The sequence below is a fragment of the Triturus cristatus genome, chromosome 8, assembly GCF_964204655.1.
Source record: "Triturus cristatus chromosome 8, aTriCri1.1, whole genome shotgun sequence".
In the NCBI taxonomy this organism is placed as follows: Eukaryota; Metazoa; Chordata; class Amphibia; order Caudata; family Salamandridae; genus Triturus; species Triturus cristatus.
In genome coordinates this window covers 1,624,760,757-1,624,783,050 of record NC_140591.1, presented here as the reverse complement: position 1 = coordinate 1,624,783,050, position 22,294 = coordinate 1,624,760,757, and the positions used below count along the sequence as shown (strand labels likewise).

At 46.5% G+C, this 22,294-nt stretch overlaps 1 protein-coding gene across 1 annotated transcript in view; it reads right to left on the bottom strand.

Annotated features, from left to right (window-relative positions):
* Window positions 1-22,294, bottom strand: part of LOC146808453 (transient receptor potential cation channel subfamily M member 2-like) — a 2,757,229-nt gene that overhangs the window by 1,921,602 nt on the left and 813,333 nt on the right. The window contains exon 12 of the mRNA XM_085623562.1: window positions 5,587-5,919. Within this exon, the coding sequence (XP_085479688.1) occupies window positions 5,587-5,919 (333 nt within the window). The remainder of the gene's footprint in view (window positions 1-5,586; window positions 5,920-22,294) is intronic.

Genomic DNA, 22,294 nt, shown 5'->3' with positions numbered 1-22,294 from the left:
AGGTAGGAATAATGGCCTAGAACCCACCAGGACTAAATGGTATGATAAATCTTGTCGCTTTGCCCATAGCACCTTAATAGCTGCTATTAAATCTAAGTCGGCCAATGATATTAGGTTAGCTAGGGTTAACTACAAGAAAGCACTTAAAGAGGCAAAATCCAACTGGGATGAACAGCGCTGGTTAGATTTATATCAAGCAAGCATTTCATCTAACCAACAAAAATTCTGGGAGGCTGTGAGATGGGGCGGGACTGGGGACTCGAAAGTACCTGTAAACCACGTGTCTGCAGAACAATGGGTCAAACATTACGCAACACAGTTTAGTAACACGGTACGGATCTCCCACTTCTGGGAAGATGCCAGTGTTCAGACTGCGGTGCCTTTACTTGACCATATTGTTTTTACAGAATTAGAAACCCTAGCTGCTCTTAAACAAGTCCAGAACGGTAAGGCCCCCGGCATGGACTGTGTTCCTGCGGACCTTTTTAAGTATGATCAGGTGCATTGGGTTCCGTATATAACCACCCTAGCAAATGCGATAGCTAGAGGGATGCGGATCCCATATTCATGGAAAGGGGCAGAGATCCTGCCCGTGTTTAAAAAAGGGGACAAAACTAATGCAGGAAACTACCGTCCAATTAGTCTTATCGATGCCCTTCAAAAGGTAGTGGCTAGAATGCTCCTAGGAAAAATTGACACCTGGATGACCGATGTTGACATTATCTCCCCATTACAAGCTGGTTTTAGGGCTTACATTAGCACTGTAGACCAGATCCTAAGATTTGTTATGATCTTTTGTAAAACTGTGTTCCTGAGAGGTGGCATGATATACGCTGCATTTGTGGACCTCAAATCAGCGTTTGATTTGGTCCCCAGAGGAAAGATGTGGGCAGCATTGAGAAAGATGGGTGTTCCTTCTGCGCTCCTAGAACTTACCATCAGGATGCATGAGGGAAACTTTGCTAGAGTTAGGTGGGGCCGCCAGGGCCAGGTCACAGAAACCTTCCCTGTGACTCGTGGGGTGAGACAGGGCTGCGTCCTGGCCCCTACCCTTTTTATACTTTTTATTAATCAAGTGGTTAAGTTTCTCTCAGAAATACCTACTGATGCCCCATCACTGGGTGGGAGAAAATTCCCCCTTTTAATATTTGCGGATGATACGCTCATATTGGCCAAAACACAGAAGGGTTTGCAGGTAGCTATGGATAAATTTGTGGATTTCTGCAAAGAGAACGATCTAGAAATTAACATTACCAAAACCAAGTTTATGGTCTTTACGAAGAAAAAGCCACAGAGGGGCAATATCATGATGAACGGGTCACGCGTGGAACAGGTTGAAGTTATGACCTACCTTGGTGTTACAATGGACTATAGATTACGCTGGAAAGAGCAAATAGCAGCGCTTAGCTTGAAACTAATGCGCCTGTCCGGCTGTCTGGTGAAGGAGCAGCGGAGCTCTTTGACCAAAAGGGTTTTGCCCGCCCTTAAAATATACAGTGCAAAAATTAGTTCTGCTATATTATATGGGGCGGATATATGGGGTTGTGTGGACCTGGCTGTCCTTGATAGGATACAAAACAAATTCCTCCGAAATTTAGTTAGTCTTCCGCCATCTACACCAGCTCTACCGCTTTTGATGGACATGGGGCTCCACTCATTTAAACACCAAGCCCAGTATAGGTTGGTGGCGTTATGGCGACGAATATGGTCTACACCGGAACTTGCCATGTTCGCCCAAGAGCTTCAGGATGTTAGATCACAACAGGGGGCAGGCGAAATCCCTTGGTTTAAGTCAATTAGAAACACTCTTTTTGGAATGGGCCTCCCCCAGTTGTGGTCTGAGCCGGGCTCTCATATCTTTCCTTCTAAGAAAGATTTTAAATCTCTCTTTTGGTGTATGGTCAAGGATGAACACGTTGCTCTCTCGGAGAATTCGAACCTGACTGGTTTGTTTCTGCAACATAAAATTGTCCCACATACCGAGTGCTTTTGGGATATAATTGTGAAAACCATAGATAGGAAACTTTACTTTCAGTTCCGTCTAGGCACATTGCCATTACGGGCTTTTACCAGTGGCTGGCAGAAGCCGGTGACCCCATTTTGTCCATGTTGCATCAATCATAAAGAAACAGTAGGTCATTTCTTGTTTGTTTGCAATGCTTATCATGAACCTCGACATAAGTGGCTAAAACCCATATGCCATAGATTAAAGACCAGGTCAAGCAGGGAAGCCCTACTCATCTTAAGAACTAATACCTCTGATTGTCTTTCAATCGGATTGGCCAAATTCCTAGGATGGGCTTGGTTGTTAAGGTCTAAGATAGTTTATAACACACCGTCATGAACAACCTATTTGGTATGTTATCTTTCTAGATTGTGTCTTTGACCAGTATTGTTGCTGTATCTTTTTAACTGAATTTGTATAATAATAATCTTCCTTCATCGTCTTTATGAATACACTGAATTTAATTGAGGTTTTAATTAGGTTTTAATTAATAATCAATTTTTTTAAATTGTATATAATGTTATTGACTATGTAATACTGCTATTAATTGTATGTTTGTAAATACTTTGTCTTTTATGAAGAATATTCGAAATAAAGACGTTAAAAACTGAAAAACTGAAACATCAGGATCATAGTTTGATGGTCCTGGACTTGTTGTGAAGGTGAGGAGGACAGCAGGTTTATCGCACACAGAAGGGAACCTTTACAGTGAATCCTTTGAAAAGGCTGAAGATGGGATTAAGACTTATTGATGAAAAACCTAGGGTGGGCAGTAACAACACTGTCCTCTGTCACTGTGGTCAGAGAAAAGCTGAGGCAAGCTCGCCTTCAACAGCTCGTTGTAGAAGTATTGGAATATGTGAATCCCCGACCACTCAGTAGACCGCCAACATGACATTCATAAAGGCGTTTTCAACTTCCCCTATTTGAAAAAGGAGTCTAACTATCTGAGATCCTGATTCATTCCCAGGCCCCCCATCCTTCTGGGAGACAAAGGAGATTCAGGATTAACAACCTAATTAGTTTTCCACCTTGAGTACGATTTTGAACACAATGTAGACCACTTATTAATGTAACCAACACCCTCCTTGTCTTCTTCATCCAGTACTCACCCAGCACTATTCTCCTTGGTTTCCTTTTGGATCGTTACTATACTTCACCTCGTTAACATTACATCGGGATTTTTCTATCTACTCACTCCAATAATAGTCGTGAACCGAGACGTTACTTTAATGACACTCACCGCATGTTCATTATATGATTCACAATACTAATGATATTCCGGTCCTGTGTCTTGGTATTGATTACCTCATTTATTTTTAGGACCTTTATCCCCTGAAGAAGAGTCTGAATGACTCGAAATGCATCGGGATTATTTGACTACGTCAATCAATTGATTTAATCTATTTTCATGGAATAATGGAACTTACCTCAATGTTGCAAAGAATAAAAAACTTTCATTACATTTTAAATTTTGCTGTGTAACATAATTTGGAGAAACAACGCATCTAAAATCAGATTACTCTACAATACTCCTACACGGACCCATTAGGTGTGCACCTAAGGGACGCCAGGCTTTCGGACAGAGGGATTTACCTCAGCTGCACCCGAAACCTTAAAAAAATTATTGTGACCCCCGTATTTTACCTTATCGATTACCCCGTGTGCCTCACTCCTCACTTCATTTTCACCACCTTTGACACTCATAGTAGGCTTGTTATTTACTAATCTGCTAGAGCTAGGATAGTGTCTGCAAGCAGCAAACAAGGGAGTTACTGCTAGAGATAGAAATATTCTAACTTGTGTTTGTTTGTGTTCACAATTTTGATTAATTTCCTCACTAATTTACTGGTTGCATTCTATGTAGTTACAATTCATATTGTGTGCACTAGATTGGGCTTTCAAAATATACATTGTAAATGCATTTTCTGTTTTCATTGTTTCTTGGGTGTATGGTTCATTTATGAAAGAGGATTTGGATTTCCACTGATTGTCCCTGTCTTGTCCCATGGGACTATTAACACCAGAAACACATGTTACACAAACATTGCCAGTGGGCTGTGTATTGGCTGCAGTCCAACTGATTTTCTGGTTCAGGGTGGCATACTGACTGAGTCCTTAGTGCCAGGGAGCCAAAACATTGAATCTTGTTATCTAGAAAACTATAGAAAACATATCAGAAGCTCAAGACTATCTGATTGCTTCTGATCTGTTGACCACTGGATGTTAATAAAGCATCATTATGCATCCAAAACTGAGATTCTCACGTGTTCAAAATCGACAACCTCACTTCCATTGACAACATGGCCTAAGGAGCTTGGTGTACCATCAACAACAGCAACTGAAGTAATAAACTGAGGAGTCATTATGGACTACGCCCTCTCCATTAATCCTCAAGTTAACCAACTGACACAAAATGCAATTCTTGCCAGGAAGATGCTGCAACGTACCTTTCCGCTTCTGGTTTTCCCACAAAATGACCAGACACCTACCTCCCTCATTATAGCCCAACCGGATTATGCAAATTGTTTGCATTATGGGGTTAAAAGTTGTCTACCAAGAAATCAAAATGCAGCGATGAGACAACTCTTACACTTAAACCTATGAGACCACATCTACTATGCTTCAAAACACATTACTGACTCCCTGACACCAGAAGATCTTTTCCAGATTCTCCGTATTACACATAAGGCCATAAGTGGCAACGGTCCAGCTTCCTTACAAATAAATATTAGGAATACTAAGAAAAAGACATTAAGATTCAGGTTGGCTGCACAGCTATTCATACCATCTTATATGAATAAGACTATGGGTGGGACCTCTTTCTGAATGGAAGTTGCTAAACTCTGGGTCATTTCAGGCGATAAGTGCCACTTGCAACCACCTGGAATTCAGAAGGATGTTGGCTACCTGTCTTTTCCCTACCTGAAAGTAAATGAAATGGGCAGATCAGACCTATTGAATGAGTCTACAAGGATAGGAATCAGCAAAGTCCTATACCTGTTCTTGTGGAAACAGGTAAAACTCGTGCCCCAACCCCTACAGAACAGAAGTGGCATCAAAGAATCAGACAAATGGCACAAACTGCACAAGAGAGCTTTAATTCCTTATGCATCACAAGGACTCGGATAATCAGTCCACCAGTGTGCTATCCGTCTCTAGGTTAGTATGCATTGTGTAAATTCACAAAATAAACCATACCATTCCCCCGAGGTGCAAAAGTTCCCGAAGTGTTTGTACTTCTAATTTTAGGAATGAAGACGTAACGTGACCAGCTGTTTGTAGGTAAACATTATGGTCCATGTGGCAATTTGTGAGATCCTTAGACTACCGTCAAGTCTGATATATGTATATATCTGTGCCTCCTGGAGTACTGTTTTCTTTAATACACCCACTGACCTATATAAATAATCACACATTCCTCCATTATACAGTACTACATCGGCACTCCTACTACTCTCGCTACCACCGCAGCCACTCCTAGAAGCACCAGATTACATTTATACATCGGCATGAATACCTAAGGGGTTTGGAGTAAAGCATGCAGTAACACAAAGGATTTAAGCACATCATTCTCTTACCTTAAGTTTGCTCTGAGGTGTGGGCCGATAGACTTTCGAACGTGGATAAAGTGGTTCAGTGAATTCTCCAAGCAATACTCTCAGAGCAGTGGCTACATGATAAAGCTGGATACCAGGAGCCCATTGGGCAGATGGCAGCAACTTGTCCTGCTTTGCCAGTTCCATTAGCATTCTGCGAGTGAGTTTCCATCGGTCAGTGCTGTTGTATATGAGGATCAGATTTTCCCAGGTCAGGAACATGTTTAGGTCAACATGATGATCCAGGAGAAGCTGAACTAGTGCTGGTTTGTTTTCTATCAAAGCAGTAGTCATTATTTCATACAGTTCCTCTGGCTGAAGAAACAAAATAAGCCATTACTCATTAGTGGTTTTGCATTACACATGTAGCAAAAAACTGGATCCAGTGGCCTAACATTTACAAAGAATCAGCAGAAACAGATTCACATTTACTTATGATTTATGGCAAAATGACAGTAGGGGTTCTTAAAACCTAATATTCCACACTAACGTTGTCATATATTAAAATATTTGTGGAGTACATCCACATTCCTAATAAGTGGCCCCTATGCCAGGTACATATGAACAATCCAAATATTTTACAAATATCACACCATAATATTTTAACCCTAAAATGGGTTACATTCTTGGTACATAATGTAAATGAGACAAAGTGAGCCATGAAGAAATAATGTTGCTTCTTTTACTCTTCTTTCATAGAAGCTAAGAGGTAGCTCAAGATCTAGCCAACACAGGCTTGGACCCTTGTGGTGAGCAGGCCTGGGGCTTTCTCGTGGCTGTAAAATACATATGTACTATATTTAAAATCTCTACATATAGAGGTAGTTCAGAAATGTGTGCTTACTAGTATTAGTAACAACACAGCACACATGGTTTTCCAAAGTTTCTATCAGTTAGGATGCTCAGCAGAGAAAATGTACGTAAAAGGGGAGCTGGTTTCTAACAGACTTTTGCCGCAGGACCACTACAATATATTGTTCCGACATCACCACAGAAAATACTGACATAATTCTTTAAAACCAGGACCTTTTTCTGTCACCACTTTGATTTTTAATGGGCTTCTCATCACAATAACTAGCCCTGACCTTGTGTCAGGACTTCTTTGGTAAATATCACTTATGATTTCACACCCATATATTCTCCTCTTAGTCCTACCATTAGAATGCCAGCTTTACTCGATTATTTGGGCCATGTTTCGTCTCAACTCAAAGGTCAACACTTACATTTGTCTCAACTTTTAGTCTTCACAGTTTGAAAACCATGGGGCATATTTATGGAAAAGTGGTGCTGTGCAACGCAGCAAGTAAATTCGCAGCACTGTACTGCGTCACTGGGAAAGTGCAGGAATGTGCAGCATTTAAGGCATATGGCTCATTCCTGATTTTTTCCACTGCGTTGGCGAACAATGGTCTACCTAGCGCCAACGCAGACATCCTTGCACCGTGATGCAAGGGTGCTTACGTTGCATGTAGGATTGTTTTTGCTTCCTGCACAAAAACAATCCTGAGAGGTATACTCCTCTACCTATGTGTGCTGCAGAATGCAGCTCACAAACAATGAAGTAGTAACAAGGAGAAATAAGGCAAATGCTACTTACCAGTATGCATCTGTTCTTGGCATCTAGAGCTGCAGTTCTACACACTGTGCATAGATTGCCATATGGTGTTGGGCCCGGATGTTGCAGTTGTTTTTCTCTTGGAAAGTCTTTGGAAGTCACGAGGTATGTGACTCCTCCTTTGGATCGTATTGCGCATCGGTTTCGGCTCCATCCTCAGATTGTTTTTCGCCAGCAGGGAAATGATGGAGCGTAGTAATAAACAGTGAAGATGCCCATGTGTGTTGTATCTAAATAAGATATACTGGAACAGATAAACGTAGCCAGGGAGGCGGGTGGGCATGTGTAGATCTGCAGCTCTACATACCAAGAACAGATGCATACTGGTAAGTAGCATTTGCCGTTCGAGGCATATGAGCTGCAGATTACACACTGTGCATAGATTGTATAGCAGTACCCATCCCTAGCGGCGACCACCAGTATCTGTTGCAGTGGTTTGAAACAATGTTTTGAGTACAGCCTGGCCCACACTAGCTTGTTGCTTAGCCTGCACATCTACACAATAGTGTTTAGTGAAAGTGTGCGGTGTTGACCATGTAGCTGCTTTGCAGATATCATCTAAGGGGATGTTCCCTAAGAATGCCATGGAAGCCCCTAGCTTACGTGTAGAGTGGGCTTTAGGGGGAACAGATAGCGTTCGTTTTGCTTTGTGGTAGCAAATCTGAATGCATTTGACAATCCACCTAGCTATCCCAGATTTGGAGATGGGATTGCCTTTATGTGGTGGTGAGAAGGAAACAAACAGTTGTTTGGTCTTACGAAAGGGTTGTGTTCTCTCGATGTAGTAGAGTAAGGCTCGTTTGACATCTAATGTGTGGAGAGCTCTTTCTGCAACGGTTTGTGGTTGCGAGAAGAATACAGGTAGTTCCACAGATTGGTTTAGGTGAAAAGGAGAAATTACTTTAGGGAGGAATTTTGGATTAGTACGGAGAACAACCTTGTTACGGTGCATTTGCAGAAAAGGTTCTTGAATGGTGAGTGCTTGTATTTCACTGACCCTTCTGAGGGAAGTGATGGCTACAAGAAAAGCAGTTTTCCATGTTAGGAATTGAAGTTCACATTTGTGTAGAGGTTCAAAGGGTGGCCCCATTAGTCTAGTGAGAACGATATTTAGGTTCCACACAGGTGAGGGTGGCACTCTGGGGGGAATTATTCTTTTATAGCAGGTACTCGAAAGAGTGATAGATGTTGCCTGTTTTGCAGGTAAGCTGCTATGGCTGCAAGGTGCAGTCTAATAGACGTGTAGGCTAGATTGCATCTTTGGAGGTGTAGTAAATAGCCTATAATGTGTTGAATGGACACATCTAGGGGATCGAAGTTATTGTTGTGGCAATAGACCACAAACCGTTTCCACTTGACTGCGTAGCAAGCTCTAGTGGTAGGTCGCCTAGCTTCTCTAATGACATTCATACAGTCAGGAGGAAGATTCAGATAACCGAATTCTAGGATTTCAGGAGTAAGATCGCAAGGTTGAGCTGAGCTGGGTCCGGGTGTCTGATCTCTCCATGGTTCTGGGTTAAGAGGCTTGGAGAGAGGTGTAACTTTTGGTGCGGTACTACAGATAGTTCCAGAAGTCTGGTGTACCACGGTTGTCTGGCCCACGTTGGAGCTACTAGGATGAGAGTGAGGGAGTATTGTTGTAGTTTTCGCACCACTAAGGGAATGAGTGGGAGAGGTGGAAAAGCGTACGCAAATCTGCCTGACCAGTTCATCCATATCGCATTGCCTCTGGACAATGGGTGTGGATATCTGGCGGCGAAGCTTGGGCATTTGGCGTTTTCGTGGGTGGCGAAGGCGTCTATCTGTGAATGCCCCCACATTTGAAAGTACGGGTGAAGAACTTGTGGATGGAGTTCCCACTAGTGGATTTGTTGTGTTTGTCTGCTCAGCAGATCTGCTACAGTGTTCTGGACTCCTGGGACATGTTGGGCTAGGAGGAAGATTCTTTGGGGTATGGCCCATCTCCATATGCTCTGTGCTAGTTGAGAGAGCTGCAGAGAGTGTGTGCCGCCTTGTTTTTGTAAATAGTACATGGCTGTCATGTTGTCTGTGCGGACTAGGACGGCCTTGCCTGATATGCCTTTAGTGCTAAGAATATTGCTAGTAGCTCCAGATAGTTGATGTGAAGCAACTTTTGCTGAGGTGTCCAGCTGCCCTGCATGGTTTGATGTAGTAGGTGAGCTCCCCAGCCGGAGAGCGATGCGTCCGCTGTCAGTACTATCTGAGGAACAGGGTCCAGGAACGGTTGCCCTTTGGAAAGGTTTTTGGTGGTCCACCACTGCAGAGAGCGATGGGTACGACCGTCTACCAACACCAGATCTGTCAGTTGACCCTGGGCCTGGTTCCATTGGTGCGCTAAGCATTCTTGGAGAGGACGCATCTGGAGTCTTGCATGAGGTACTATGAATATGCAAGAGGCCATCATTCCTATGAGTTGCATGAACACTCGAGCTGAAATTTGGCGCGTAGGGCCTGAATGTTTGCTATCCTGGCAGGACTGGGGTAGGCTAGCGCTCTTGAGGTGTCTATCGTGGCACCTAGGTATTGCTTTATGTGGGACGGGTGCAGATGGGACTTCGTGTGGTTTACTATGAAGCCCAGTTGGTGAAGTAGGTGTATAGTTGCGTGAGTGTGTTGTACACACTGGTGGTATGAGCTGGCTTTTATTGGCCAGTCGTCCAGGTATGGGAAGACATGTATGTGTTGTCTTTGCAGATGTGCTGCCACGACCGCTAGGCACTTGGAAAACACTTGCGGTGCTGTGGTGACTCCGAATGGGAGCACTTTGAATTGATAGTGTTGACCGTCCACTACAAACCTGAGATATTTTCTGTGAGCTGTGTGAACGGGAATGTGGAAGTAGGCGTCCTTGAGGTCTAGGGTGGCAAGGAAGTCGTTTTGGGAGAGCAGGGGAAGTACCTGCTGAAGTGTGACCATGTGGAAATGGTCTGAATGTATATAGTGATTTAGGGGTCTGAGGTCCAGGATGGGCCTAAGAGTGTCATCCCTTTTTGGTATGAGGAAATATAGGGAGTAAACTCCCATATTTTGTTGATGGGTAGGAACTGGCTCTATCGCACTCTTTTGTAGGAGGGAGATTACCTCCTGCTTGAGAAGTGACGAAAGTTCCTGTGACAGTGGGTGGTGTTTTGGTGGAATGTTTGGGGGGACTGATTTTAGTTTGAGGCAATAGCCTGACCAAATTATTTGTGTCACCCATTTGTCTGAGGTGATAGTAGCCCAGACATGAAGGAAATTTTGTAGTCTGCCCCCAACTGGAGTGGGATGGTCTGGGGGGAGTGAAGGGAAGTCATTGGGTAGGAGTGGAGGCAGAGCGGGAGGTATTAGTTTTGCCTCTGCCTTTATTGTTGTTACCCCTGTAGCCACCTCTCTGGTAACCCCTAGTGAAGGTGGATTGTGTAGGGGCTTTATATGACGTAGAAGCGGTGTCGGAGGAGTAGCCTCTAGATGTGCATCGAAAGGAAGAACGGCGAAAGGAGCGTCTAGGAGGGTGTGACTGTAAGGCTCCCATAGATTTTGCCGTATCGGTGTATTTCTTCATCTTCTCAAGGGCTACGTCTACGTTTGGGCCAAAGAGATGTTCTTGGTCAAAGGGGTGGTTAAGGATGGAAGCCTGTACCTCTGATTTAAAACCGGAAATGCGCAGCCAGGAATGCCTACGGAGGAGGACACTGGTGTTAATTGCCCTAGAGGCAGTGTCGGCAACATCGAGGGCACAGCGTATGGAGGTGTTGGTGATGGTTTTTCCCTCCTGGATTAGCTCGTTGGCTCTATTCTTGTACTTGTCAGGGAGGTGCTGCATGATTGCTTCTAGCTCATCATAATGCGCCCTATCGTATCGTGCTAAAAGCGCTTGTGTGTTCGCAATGCGCCATATGTTGGCCGCCTGAGATGCTGTTCGCTTGCCAGAGGCATCTAGGAGCTTGGACTCTTTATCAGGTGGTGGTGCCTCGCCTGATGCCTGGGAGTTTGCACGTTTCCTCGCAGTGGAGACTACGAGGGAGTCTAGTGGTGCGAGCCCTCTGATGTAGGTGGGGTCTGTAGGGGCGGCCTTATATTTCTTTTCGATACGGGGCTTGATGACCCTGGCTCTGACCGGGTCTTTAAAGACCTCTGGCGCGTGTTTGATAACACCTTTAAGCATGGGCAGAATGGAAGTGGCCCTGTGGGTGGTATCAAAAGTGTCTAGGAGGTAGTCCTCCTCCACGGGGTCTGTATGGAGATCAACTCCGTGGTAGTGTGCAGCCCTATGTAGCAGCTGGTTAAACCCCATAGTGTCTTCTGGGGGGGGACGGTCTTGAAGGGTAAATGTCGTTCTGCGGGACGTTAGGGACGTCTGGGATGTTGTAGTCGTCCCATGAATCTGGGGAGCCTGTAGGAGTGGGGTCTCCAGTGGGTTGGTCATGGGGCCCCTCTCCTATGTCTTCATAGACATCGTCATCATCCTCATCTGGAGAGGGTGTGGGGGAATGATGAGGTAGGGGAGGCGGAGGAGATGGAGGAGGTGGAGGAGGGGGTGAGGGTAGTCTCAACGGGGAGGTACCACAGTCCCTTTTCTTTGGAGGTGGAGCCGGGGAAGGCTTGTCCAGTGGCCTCTTTTTGATGCTGATCATCAAATGTCCAGTTTTAGGGTCTTTAGTAAGAGTTTTTTGAGTGGATCGGGCTGAAACAGTTCCTCTGTGAGCGGTCGATCCGTCGGTGCCGAAGGAGTCGGAGCCGGTGGTTTTTTAGTCTTGGAATCATCAGTTTGTTGTTTTGAACTGTGTGGTATAGACATGTCCGGTTGTTTCCTCGGTTCCGAGATGGCTTTCGGCTTCGAGGTGTGGGTGTCGATGGGTTTGGCTTTCCTGCTCGGTTCCGAAGATGGCGTCGATACAGAGGAGCTAGTGGGTGTCTTTGGCGCCGAGTGTTTTGGTGTGGAAGTCGGCGCGGAGGAAGCCATTTTCTTTTTCGGTGCGGAGCGTTTTTCGGCACCGACGGCAGGCTGGCTCGAGCCCGAGCTGCCAGAAGGCTTGATGGGCTTCTTAACCGGGCCCGAAAGCGAGGTATGGGAAGCAGTGTCTTTGGTCGTGCCTAGGCCCGAGGGCGAAGGCGTGACCGAAGCCTTTTTCGATGCCGTCGAGGGTGCGGGGTGGGGATCAATAGTAGTACTCACGCCCCTCTGTGCCGGAGTGATGTCCTCGACATCTGAGTCGTCGGCTTTGGAGGCGCTGACGAGGCCCTCTTCGGTGTGCTGTTCTTCGGGAACATCGACGCCTTCTCCGAAGATGTCGTCGGGGATTGCAGTCGATGCGTGTGCCATGGTTCTTCTGGCTCTTCAGTCTCGAATAGTCTTTTTAGACCGGAAGGATTTGCACGCCGGACAGTCTTGAGCCTTGTGTTCTGGAGAGAGACAGAGGTTGCACACCTCATGGAGATCGGTGTGGGGAAATTTGGACCCACATCGAGGTCACTTCTTAAATGGCGTCCTTTCCATGAGCCAGGACCGGAGCTGAGGTAGGCCCGAAGGCCTGCGTCGACGCTTGAAATCGAAGTTTCTTGATGAGTCGCGTCGAGTGGGGAGATCGCGATCGAGAACAATACCGCGGAAGGGAAGGATTGCGCGCCAATGAGAAGAACTGGAACTGGAACGGTTTGGAACCGGAGCGCGAAGAACACATCCGAGTCCGATGGCGGAAAAAAACAATCTGAGGATGGAGCCGAAGCCCATGCGCAATACGATCCAAAGGAGGAGTCACATACCTCGTGACTTCCAAAGACTTTCCAAGAGAAAAACAACTGCAACATCCGGGCCCAACACCAGATGGCGATCTATGCACAGTGTGTCATATGCCTCCAACAGATATTTCTACCCGTTACGCCTCTCCTGGGAAGGTGTATCCTTTTGGTGCATTCCCAGGTTTACAAGATCTTGTAAATCTGGGAATGCAACAAAAACAATTGAAGTTGCCTGGGAACACCCACCGAAAGCCCAGGGAATGCCTTACCGGCGCAGAGTAAGAAAACGCAGCAATTTCCACTGCATTGCATACAACAGATTTTTGGAGCCATGCAAAGTGGCTTTGCGTGGCTCCAAAAATCTGACTTAGAGATTTGCGCCACGCATGTACACGTTGCTTGGCGCAAATGTGAAGCAACTGTCTCATAAATATGCCCCCATGTGCGCTAAGCCTCACGCAGTACGCTTGGCGTTGTGTTATTACTAGTACTAGAAAGTACAAACTTCCAACTTAGTTAACAAAACCCACTCATTCACAGGATGATAGCTAAAAGCACCAAGCCAAGTTACAGGAATATGCCTATTAAGATTCCCCTGAAAGGTAAACTAACACATGAAATGAAACAGAGACAGCTAACCAGTTGCCTGAGAATACAGCCTGTAGCTGCCATCAGTGTATCGAGCTGGATGCTCTCAGAACGCAGCTCACTTGAAGCTAGGGCAACTAACAAAGAAGGAAATGCTGAAGGTAGAGAGAAAAAAGGAGGGACTGAAGGGACAGGATGAAAGCTATCAAACCTTTGTATCTTATTTCAGGTAAGAATCAATGACTTTACCCTCAAACTCCAGAACCGGCAGTGGCTACCCCGCTCATCAGGCATTCAACTTTAATCCCTCTGCTTCATTCATAAAACCCTACTTTTTTTTTTTTTTAAACATTCACGTTATGTCAAGTTATACATAAATTTCACATATTTTTCCAGTTGGTACTTGTGAGAGTTGCTTTGTACATACTTCAGCTGATCTGTTCTGTGACATTGTGAACATAAAGTATAGACATGTTATCAGTTCACCATACGGTGCATATTTACTGCTTTTGTCATCTCATTGTTTTTACATGTTTGTGACTGTTATGGAACTGTTCCTCTCCCCGGCCCTTACATTTCTTCTCCTTTATTGCTTTTAACTTTTAAATCTGCTCGTCCCCACTGAGGTGAGTATATTGTGTTCTTTCCTTCCATTATCTGCCTGTGATTATGCATGCTAACAGGGTAAACCATGTGAAATAGTCATAGTATAACGATAACAAATGATACGTGTTGGAGTTTGATATAGGTTGTAAATGCTAACGCTTGGGCACCCTGGTTTCTATGTCTTATAAGGTAACATATGTGTGGCTAGTGTCTGTGGCTTGGCGTTAGTTGGGTTGTGAGAGAGCCCGCCCATAGCTGTTGTATGCCTGTCTGCTCTATATCTTAATCGGCCTCTTGTCTTAGTCTTGTTATGCAACCCTGTTTATTGTGCCGTTGCTGTTATTAGGGGTGATGTAGGTTCATCATTGTTATGGATGTGGGACAAGGCTGTTAGGATCTCATCCCAGCTGCTAGCGATAAAGGTATTGCGAAGCCCTAGCGTGTCTTCCCTGTGAAGTGCTACACTCTCTGCTTTTGCCCAGGTGAGCATCAAGCGTCTCCACATTACAATGTATGGGGGTTGTGGAGCTTTCCACTTTTTAGCGATCAGTCTCTTTGCTACCACTATTCTTATATCTAGAAATCGGTAAGTGACTTTGTTGTTACGATTCCTTTGTTATAGATGTAGTATGTATGTGGGCCAATCTAAGGAGAGGTCTCTGCTTGTGCAGTTTGCTAGGTCCTCCGCTGCTGCTCTCCAATATTCGGACAGTGTGGGGCACCCCAAAGCATGTGCAGCAAGTCTGTATCCGCGAGTGAGCATCTGGGACATTTTGTGTCTTGGCAAATGAAATATTAGTTAATCTGGCAGGTGTAAGGTATGCTCGATGCATGATGGAAAATGTAATCTGGAGTAAACGTGTTTCTAGGGATGTATGTGGGGCTCTGTAGAACCAAATTCCATTCTGAGTATGAAAGGTGATGACCTACCTCGATCTCCCAGTGCTGCCTAAGAGGCGACAGGTCGGCAGCTGTGTGATGTCGTAACGAGGCCGCAAACCATTTTGTTAAGTGCCGCCCTTGACCCATGACATGTACATATTGCACTGTGAGGTGCATGTGTGGTTCTGTGGTCAAATCACCCATTTGGCAGTTAGTGCTGCCATAAGAGAACGTGTAAGAGGAATTGTCCAGGAGATAATTCCTCTTCTTCCACAAGTGCAGTATATGGTTGTAACTCCCCATCACAGTATAAATTGTCTATGTTTTCGATTCTTGTGACTTGCCATTGCTGTAATTCTGCAGCTGAGCTGACTTTGGTGCCCCTAGGGGTTCCTTCTAATCAGTGCTTAATTTGTAAAATATGAAATGCAGGTGCTAAAATATTTGTCGGAGGCCACACCCACTTTCACCTGGCTCCACCCACTTCCTCCAATGGCTCCACCCACTCTCCATTGGCTCCGCCCACATCCTCAACTGGCACTAATGAAAGGCAGATGTAATAACCGATCTGAATTTCAGCAAGGGAGCCTTGCTCCAAGTAAGGTTTTGATAGGAGGTTCCCCTGCTCTGTGAAAATTATAAAAAAGATTAAATTAAAAGTGCATTTAAAGCACAATTTTGGAATAAATTAGCTAATACGACTAGTGCATTGAAAAGGGACATGTGAAACATTCCAGTGCTCTATGTGCCGATTTAGGGAAAGGACAATACTCACATGCATTATAATGCCTAGCCCTGGCATAATGGTGGCATGACACGGTGGTGGCCAGTTTTCGGATATTAGCATCATTGCCAAATTGAGGTAGCCACATGTTGTATAATGGTGGCCACCATTGACAAACTGAGGGCATCCTTGAACTTATGGTGATTACCGTTTTTAATATATTTTGAGCATCCATAGTATTAATGGTGTGTAGACCTGACACAAAGGTGGCATTCACGCAGTGGTACCCATTATTGGCCTATTGTGTTGCCTTGGCATTATGGTGGCCATCTCTGGCATAGCACTTTACATGCAGCTGAAGTCTTTGATAACAGTTTTAAGGTTACTGTAGATTAGGATTGAAATTTATGAATTGCAAGTAACAAAACAATCTATGTGACAAAAGTAGTAACTCCCTGAGCTTCCCACATAAAAACACTGTTCTGTGATATGCAGAATAGACGTTCTTTGCAGCAGGCATGTTAACTCTCTTTCTGTGCTACTGCAGAGTCAAAAGTTGCACGAGACAACTCTTATCTCTCTGCAGCAGGAACATGATAAATCATCACTTTATCTTTCACTTACCAACAGAGTCACTGAGTGTTGGGTAAATAATTCCTGCTGCTCAGCCTGGTCACTGTAGCTGGTGTCTGTAGGGTCACTCACTGCAGACCCGTGATCTGACTGATAGTGTTGTGACATTAGAAGACTAGCCCATCTGCAGCTTGTAGTGAGGGTGAGAGGTCATGGTGTGGCACGCTTTCAGAGCTGTGCCCTGCGTTTAGACACATGGTGCCCACTCTCAGTCTCACCATGACTGGCATAGCCACCAAAGAATCCCCACGACCAGGAGAAAGGAGCACTGTTCAGGATGTCATGGAGGTCTTTGAATTATGAATTCGGTCGGCAGCAGAAGCAATTCTTGGTGGTGGTAGGATTTTTAAAATTAAAACATCCTGCTCAGCCTGCACGGACCAGTGGTAGTGCCTATACCAGACATGAAGCGGCTGCCGAAATTCCAGTAGGGCTGCAGGCCATGAGTGTCCCTCTTGTGAGTGCAGCTCTGTCTCACCTGAGCTGACAGGAGCGCAAATGCATCAGCTTCCGCCAGCCACAACAGAGAGCTGTAGGGGTGGTGAAACCATGATGTCCGGGGGCTAGTGCTATGATTAACATTACAGAGATAAAATCTGCTCAGCACGCGTTGGGCCCAGGCTGCACTCGGCAAACTTGAAGTGCTTGAAAACGTGTGCACACGCACCGGCGCAACGAGGTCTGAGGCCTTAACAAAACTGAAAGCAAGTCGCAAGTGAAGCATGTTGCAGTGCACCATGGTACGTTGGTAACTCGGTATATGTGTGTCTTTCACAGAGAAATAGTTAGCATTTGAAAGATAGGGTTATTTTCTGGCATACAGGCTTAGATGACTAGATAGTTTGTCTAATATGCCGTTCAGTCACACTGTATGTAGTTTCACGGCCGGAAATGGTGGCAGCACAGTGACGAACGAGGCAGAACACAGAACATATTCCTTACAGTATTTTGCTGCATCACATTAATCAGACTGCGCTAAGATGTCGTTTGATGTTACACTATGTGGCACAAAATGCCCCGGTGCTGTAAACAGCTAGGAAGTGTCGCTTAGCATGGTGTTCCCACAAAGGGAGCGACAAGCTACTTAGACACTGAATTCCACATAAGATTTTGCAAGTAAATAAATTCCAGGTTTCACACACTTGTGGCAAAGTCAAACATTTTACAAATCTACGCAAAGTTTGAGGATTCTTCCCATAGAAGTTTGAGCAAATTGGAAAAAATAAGACTGCAGACCACTAGTGACAAATTGGCCCCACTTCGACGACTTCCGGTTTCACTGCTACCAATTAGCCACCTTTCACCAACCTGTAAACCACAGGTGAAGTTCGATCAAGTGCCTAGATGCGGTTTACTTGGGGGTGTGACCAAGATACAGCTCTTATCCTGTGAAAAGAAGTCCCTTTGAGGTGAGCCACTTTGATATCCCAGCACCCTGATTCACACTCCCCCTCCCTGCCCCCTCCCCCCGCCCGGGCCGGTTCATCTGCACGCCTGACTGGAGCACATTTGAAGTCATTCATGCGAGGGCCGTAATGGAAGCTGCCGGCCCGGTGCGTGTTTGCAGTAACGCTACCTCCTGGCGGGCGGGCTCGGTTTCACGAAGCATGCTTGGGAGAGCCCCCGGGCGGCTCTGCAGACCTGCTGTACCTGCAGCTTGAGTTTCAGGCCCTGGCAGATGTACGCCAGACAGGCAATTATATTTCATTTACTCTTTCACGCATGAATCAGATGTATAGACTGCAGTGCAGTCATGCAGTTGATGTAAGTTGTAGACCCGGTGCTGATAAAAAGGTGCCGGTGCTAAGCACCGGAAAGCACCGGCACAAATTAAGCACTGCTTCTAATGGAAGGGCGGGAGCATATGGAGTGGATGCTCGATTTATGTATAGCGCTCTGCGGAAACATTTGTGCGCCACACGCGATAGCAGTGAGTCTGGGGGTTTAGCCTTAGCGCAAGGACGGAAAAGCCTCAGCAGATCTGGGAGCTGCATGGGCGGAAGTGTGGTCGCTGTGCTCCCTATGTCTGTCCGCTCATTCATAAAACCCTACTTACTTACAAACTGAGCCATCTACTTGGGGAAACTCTTTTCAGCTGGTTGTGGTTGCATTACGTACAATACCAACCAAATGATCCTCTGTTAGAAATGGGATTTCTGGTTGGCTAAGGCTTGCGCCAAAGCCAGGCAGAAACCACCACTCTAGTCAGGGCAAGGAAGTTACACGCCAAAGATAAGCCCTGCTCACCCCCTTGGTAGCTTGGCATGAGCAGTCAGGCTTATCCCGGAGGCAATGTGTAAAGCGTTTGCGCACGCACACAGCAACAACACCCCAGGCACACCACAAAAGGAACTCCACACAAGGTTATATATAAAAATAGCCTTTGTATTATAATAACACATTAGATCATAATCACATAATATACACTGTGCCAACTAACACTGGGCAGTATCTACAGGGGACTATTTACACAAGACAGCGCCAATTGGGCCACTGCCAGAACAATCACAAAGTGGAATTAGCAAATGTAGAACATACACTAACTGTAGCATAAATTATAGATGTAGAACACAACCAGTAACTACTGGTAAACGTTAGGAACACACTACGCAATCATAATCACATTAGGCCTAGAACACAGTATGCAATCACTGTAGGCATAAACACCTGAAATCTAAAAACCATTGGCATAACGCATTACGCACTTGACATCACAAGCATAAATACATTAGGTAATACCTGAAAGCATGAGCACCAGTCGATATAGGACATATAATCAATGTGGAACACTACCAGTGATTACTGGCAGACACTGGGCTCAGTAGTAGAACCTGCAACATAAAACATATTATGCCATCAGCATCACATCAGGCGCAAAACACCTTATGCGCCACTTTAGAACTCTGCGCCCTATGTCCAGTAGAGTCAGGGCGTAAGCTGCCAAGGCAGCAAAAGTACGCATAGTACTGGCCTAAACGCGGCAGCTGCCCACTACTTGCTGGGCAGCTGTGGACATGAGCATGGGCACCAGCGTGCCCCCTGAGCCCCTCTCTAGGACTCTCAATGAAAGATTTCCCAAGTTGCAGCTGCCCACTCCTGCGGCGCAGCTGTTGAAAGTAAGTCCGTATTAGACAAGTTGGAGCCCCTCTCTGGGACTCGGTGATCAAAAAGGCCCCCCACTGGGATTGCAAAAATAATATCCTTCTCAATGTTGCAGCTGCCCGCTCTCTCTCGTGGTGCAGCTGAGATTGGGCCTGGCACCACTGTGCCTCACGAAGGAATGCTCCCGAGTCCCACTCCGGGACTTCACCAAATAACTGCCCCAACACGTTGCAGCTGCCCGCCTCTGCGGTGCAGCTGAGAAAATGCCACCGGCACCGAAAATGTGCCCCGAGCGGCACCAACACTGCGGTGCATTCGGCCCCCCCTCACTCACTGGGGGCGCACTGGCAGATTGCTCTGGCTCCCTGTGGGTGGGGGCAGGCACCGACAACGTGCCTCGGCTCTCTCCCACTCCCGTCTGCTTCCTGCTTCTTTCTTTGGGCAGCGTGGGGCTCTCCTTCACGCAGGGGAGCTCCGCTGTACTCGGATCGCTTCTCCTGGGCCGACGCGGGGCTTCCGCTTGTTGATTTCCGGTACGGTCTCCGTGGAGCCGGGACTTCGGGACTCTGCAGGGCTCAAACCACACCCGGGAGCCCTGCTCAGGAAGCCGCTGCCTGCTTCTTGGAGCACGGTAGACCCCGCCTCCACGTCTTCACTCCTTGATGCACCGGAGCGCGGGGTGGGCTCCCGTTGGCTTCCGGCTTCATCCTTGGGCACAGGAGCGCGGGGTAGGCTCCCGTCCGCTTCCTGCTTCTTGGCCCACCCACAACACGGCCGATCGGCCTGGCTTCCGGGTCGTGGCGGTGATTCCTTCTTAGATCTCGGCAATGCAGGGTGGGCACCCGCCTGTTAACGAAAATCGGCACAACCACGTGGGGTGGGCACCCGCTTTCAAGAATTGACAAATGCGGGGGAATCCCTACGCTCTGGATCCCCTGCCCGCAACGTGCAACTCTGAGCTGTAAAGCCCCTGCCCTCCTCAGGGTAGCAGAGTGCTCAGCATAAATTAAAAATAACGCGCTCCCACGGCGCTAGAATCAAAGTCCAGGGTCAAAAGTGGTGCGCTTTTCCAAATAAAAATGAAGCACTCCTTGGCAATGGAAGACAAAGCGCTCCTCCAAATAAGGCAAAGTTCAGGGGGCACCAGGCTGGGCTCAGGCAGGCCAGCCCACAGGGCCCTCCAGCAAGGAGGCAGTCCCTTGTGGCAGTCCCTCCTGGAGCCCAGCAGCAGCAGCCCCCAGCGTCAGGATCAGCACAGCAGAACACCTTCATGGGGTCCCAGCCCCTTCTCTTATACACAGATTTCCTTTGTCATAAAGGTGCAGGGCAAGGGGAAAACCAGATGCAACTGGTTTGAAGGACCTTTGGAGCACTTTGTTTTGCTCAGCTTCTCTCTCCATTGTCAGGTGGGGCTAGGTGCTCAGACGCACCACAGGGGGGGAGCCACCACTGTGGAGGGAAGGCACAGTCCTATTCAGGTCCCAGGTGCAACTCCTCCCTCCCATCTAGATGTAGATCTCTCGATTAACCACTGGGCTGACTCACCCTGGCTCCTGGGATTCCCCACACCATCCAGCACCTGTCAATCACAAGCCAGACATGCACTCCACATCAGGCAGGCAGGTACACAGCACACAGAAATGCCAACTTCTAAAAGTGGCACTTCTCCCCCAGTCACAATAAATCTGCGCACACCATTGCGCAGCATTCATTCTTAAGAGTTTGCACATACTAAACTCGACCCTGCACTCCTCTCACACCAGGAATTACTATGGACACACATATCCCCCATGCATTCCTATGGGAGGGCAGGCCGGTCTCACTAAAGGAAACACAGAGCGCACGCACTTTGCACTGGGACACAGTGCTAAAGTGCCTAGAGGCCTAAAACCACTAACACTACATAGGGAAAAAGGCTAGGATAATTGCAAAAAGTTTAGGGGCGAACCTGCCAAAAGGGCCAGGTCCAACATCCTCGAAATCTCCAAATCAGATAAACAGAAAACAAAATATCAAGTCTTCTCCTTTCTTGCCACCACCCTGACCATGGATGGTATATGACTTCAATACATTCAAACTTATCCTCAAATCTTTCCTGTTCTGTTAACCACTACCTCCCACTATTCCAACCCTACCCTGCACACTACTGGATATGACATGTGATTGTATTTCTCTAATTCCTGCATTTTCTGCATCAGGCGTGATTTTCTAAATTCCAGAAACTTGCAGGCTCAAGCAGTACCTCACTGAAGAGGACTACGTAGACCAACACTGGTCTGAGGATGCTTGAGTTCCCGTCTGGAAGGACCTTACCTGGCAGCTTGGGTCTGGACTGTTCCTCTTGGATGTGCACCAGACTGATTCCATACTCAACTGATCACCAGTAGTTGAGATTCATTCTGCATTCCTTCCATCGCTTTGTTCTTTGTTGCAGTCTGCATGTGGTTGGTCTCGGTCTCGGTCTGAAGTGGTATAGTGGGTAAAAAGTGAGGAAAAAGTATGCGGCATGAGTGATCTCCTAGGGCAATTAATTGTTCGCTGCATTAGACTCCACAAGTGTGACGGGTATGCTCAGATGTGGCTCCCATGAGAACTGCCACAGGATACAAGCTATGCATTCTGACCTGAATTGTTATTTTTGGAGAAGGGCCATAACTGATTTGCATATGGCTGGTCTAGAGTACCATGTTTGGGCAAAAAATGATAGTCCGGTATGTGGCCCTGTATGATCACCACCGGTTGAGGTTACTTTTGGAAAACCTTCCAATACTTTCTTGTTTACTGCCATAATCGCCAATAAA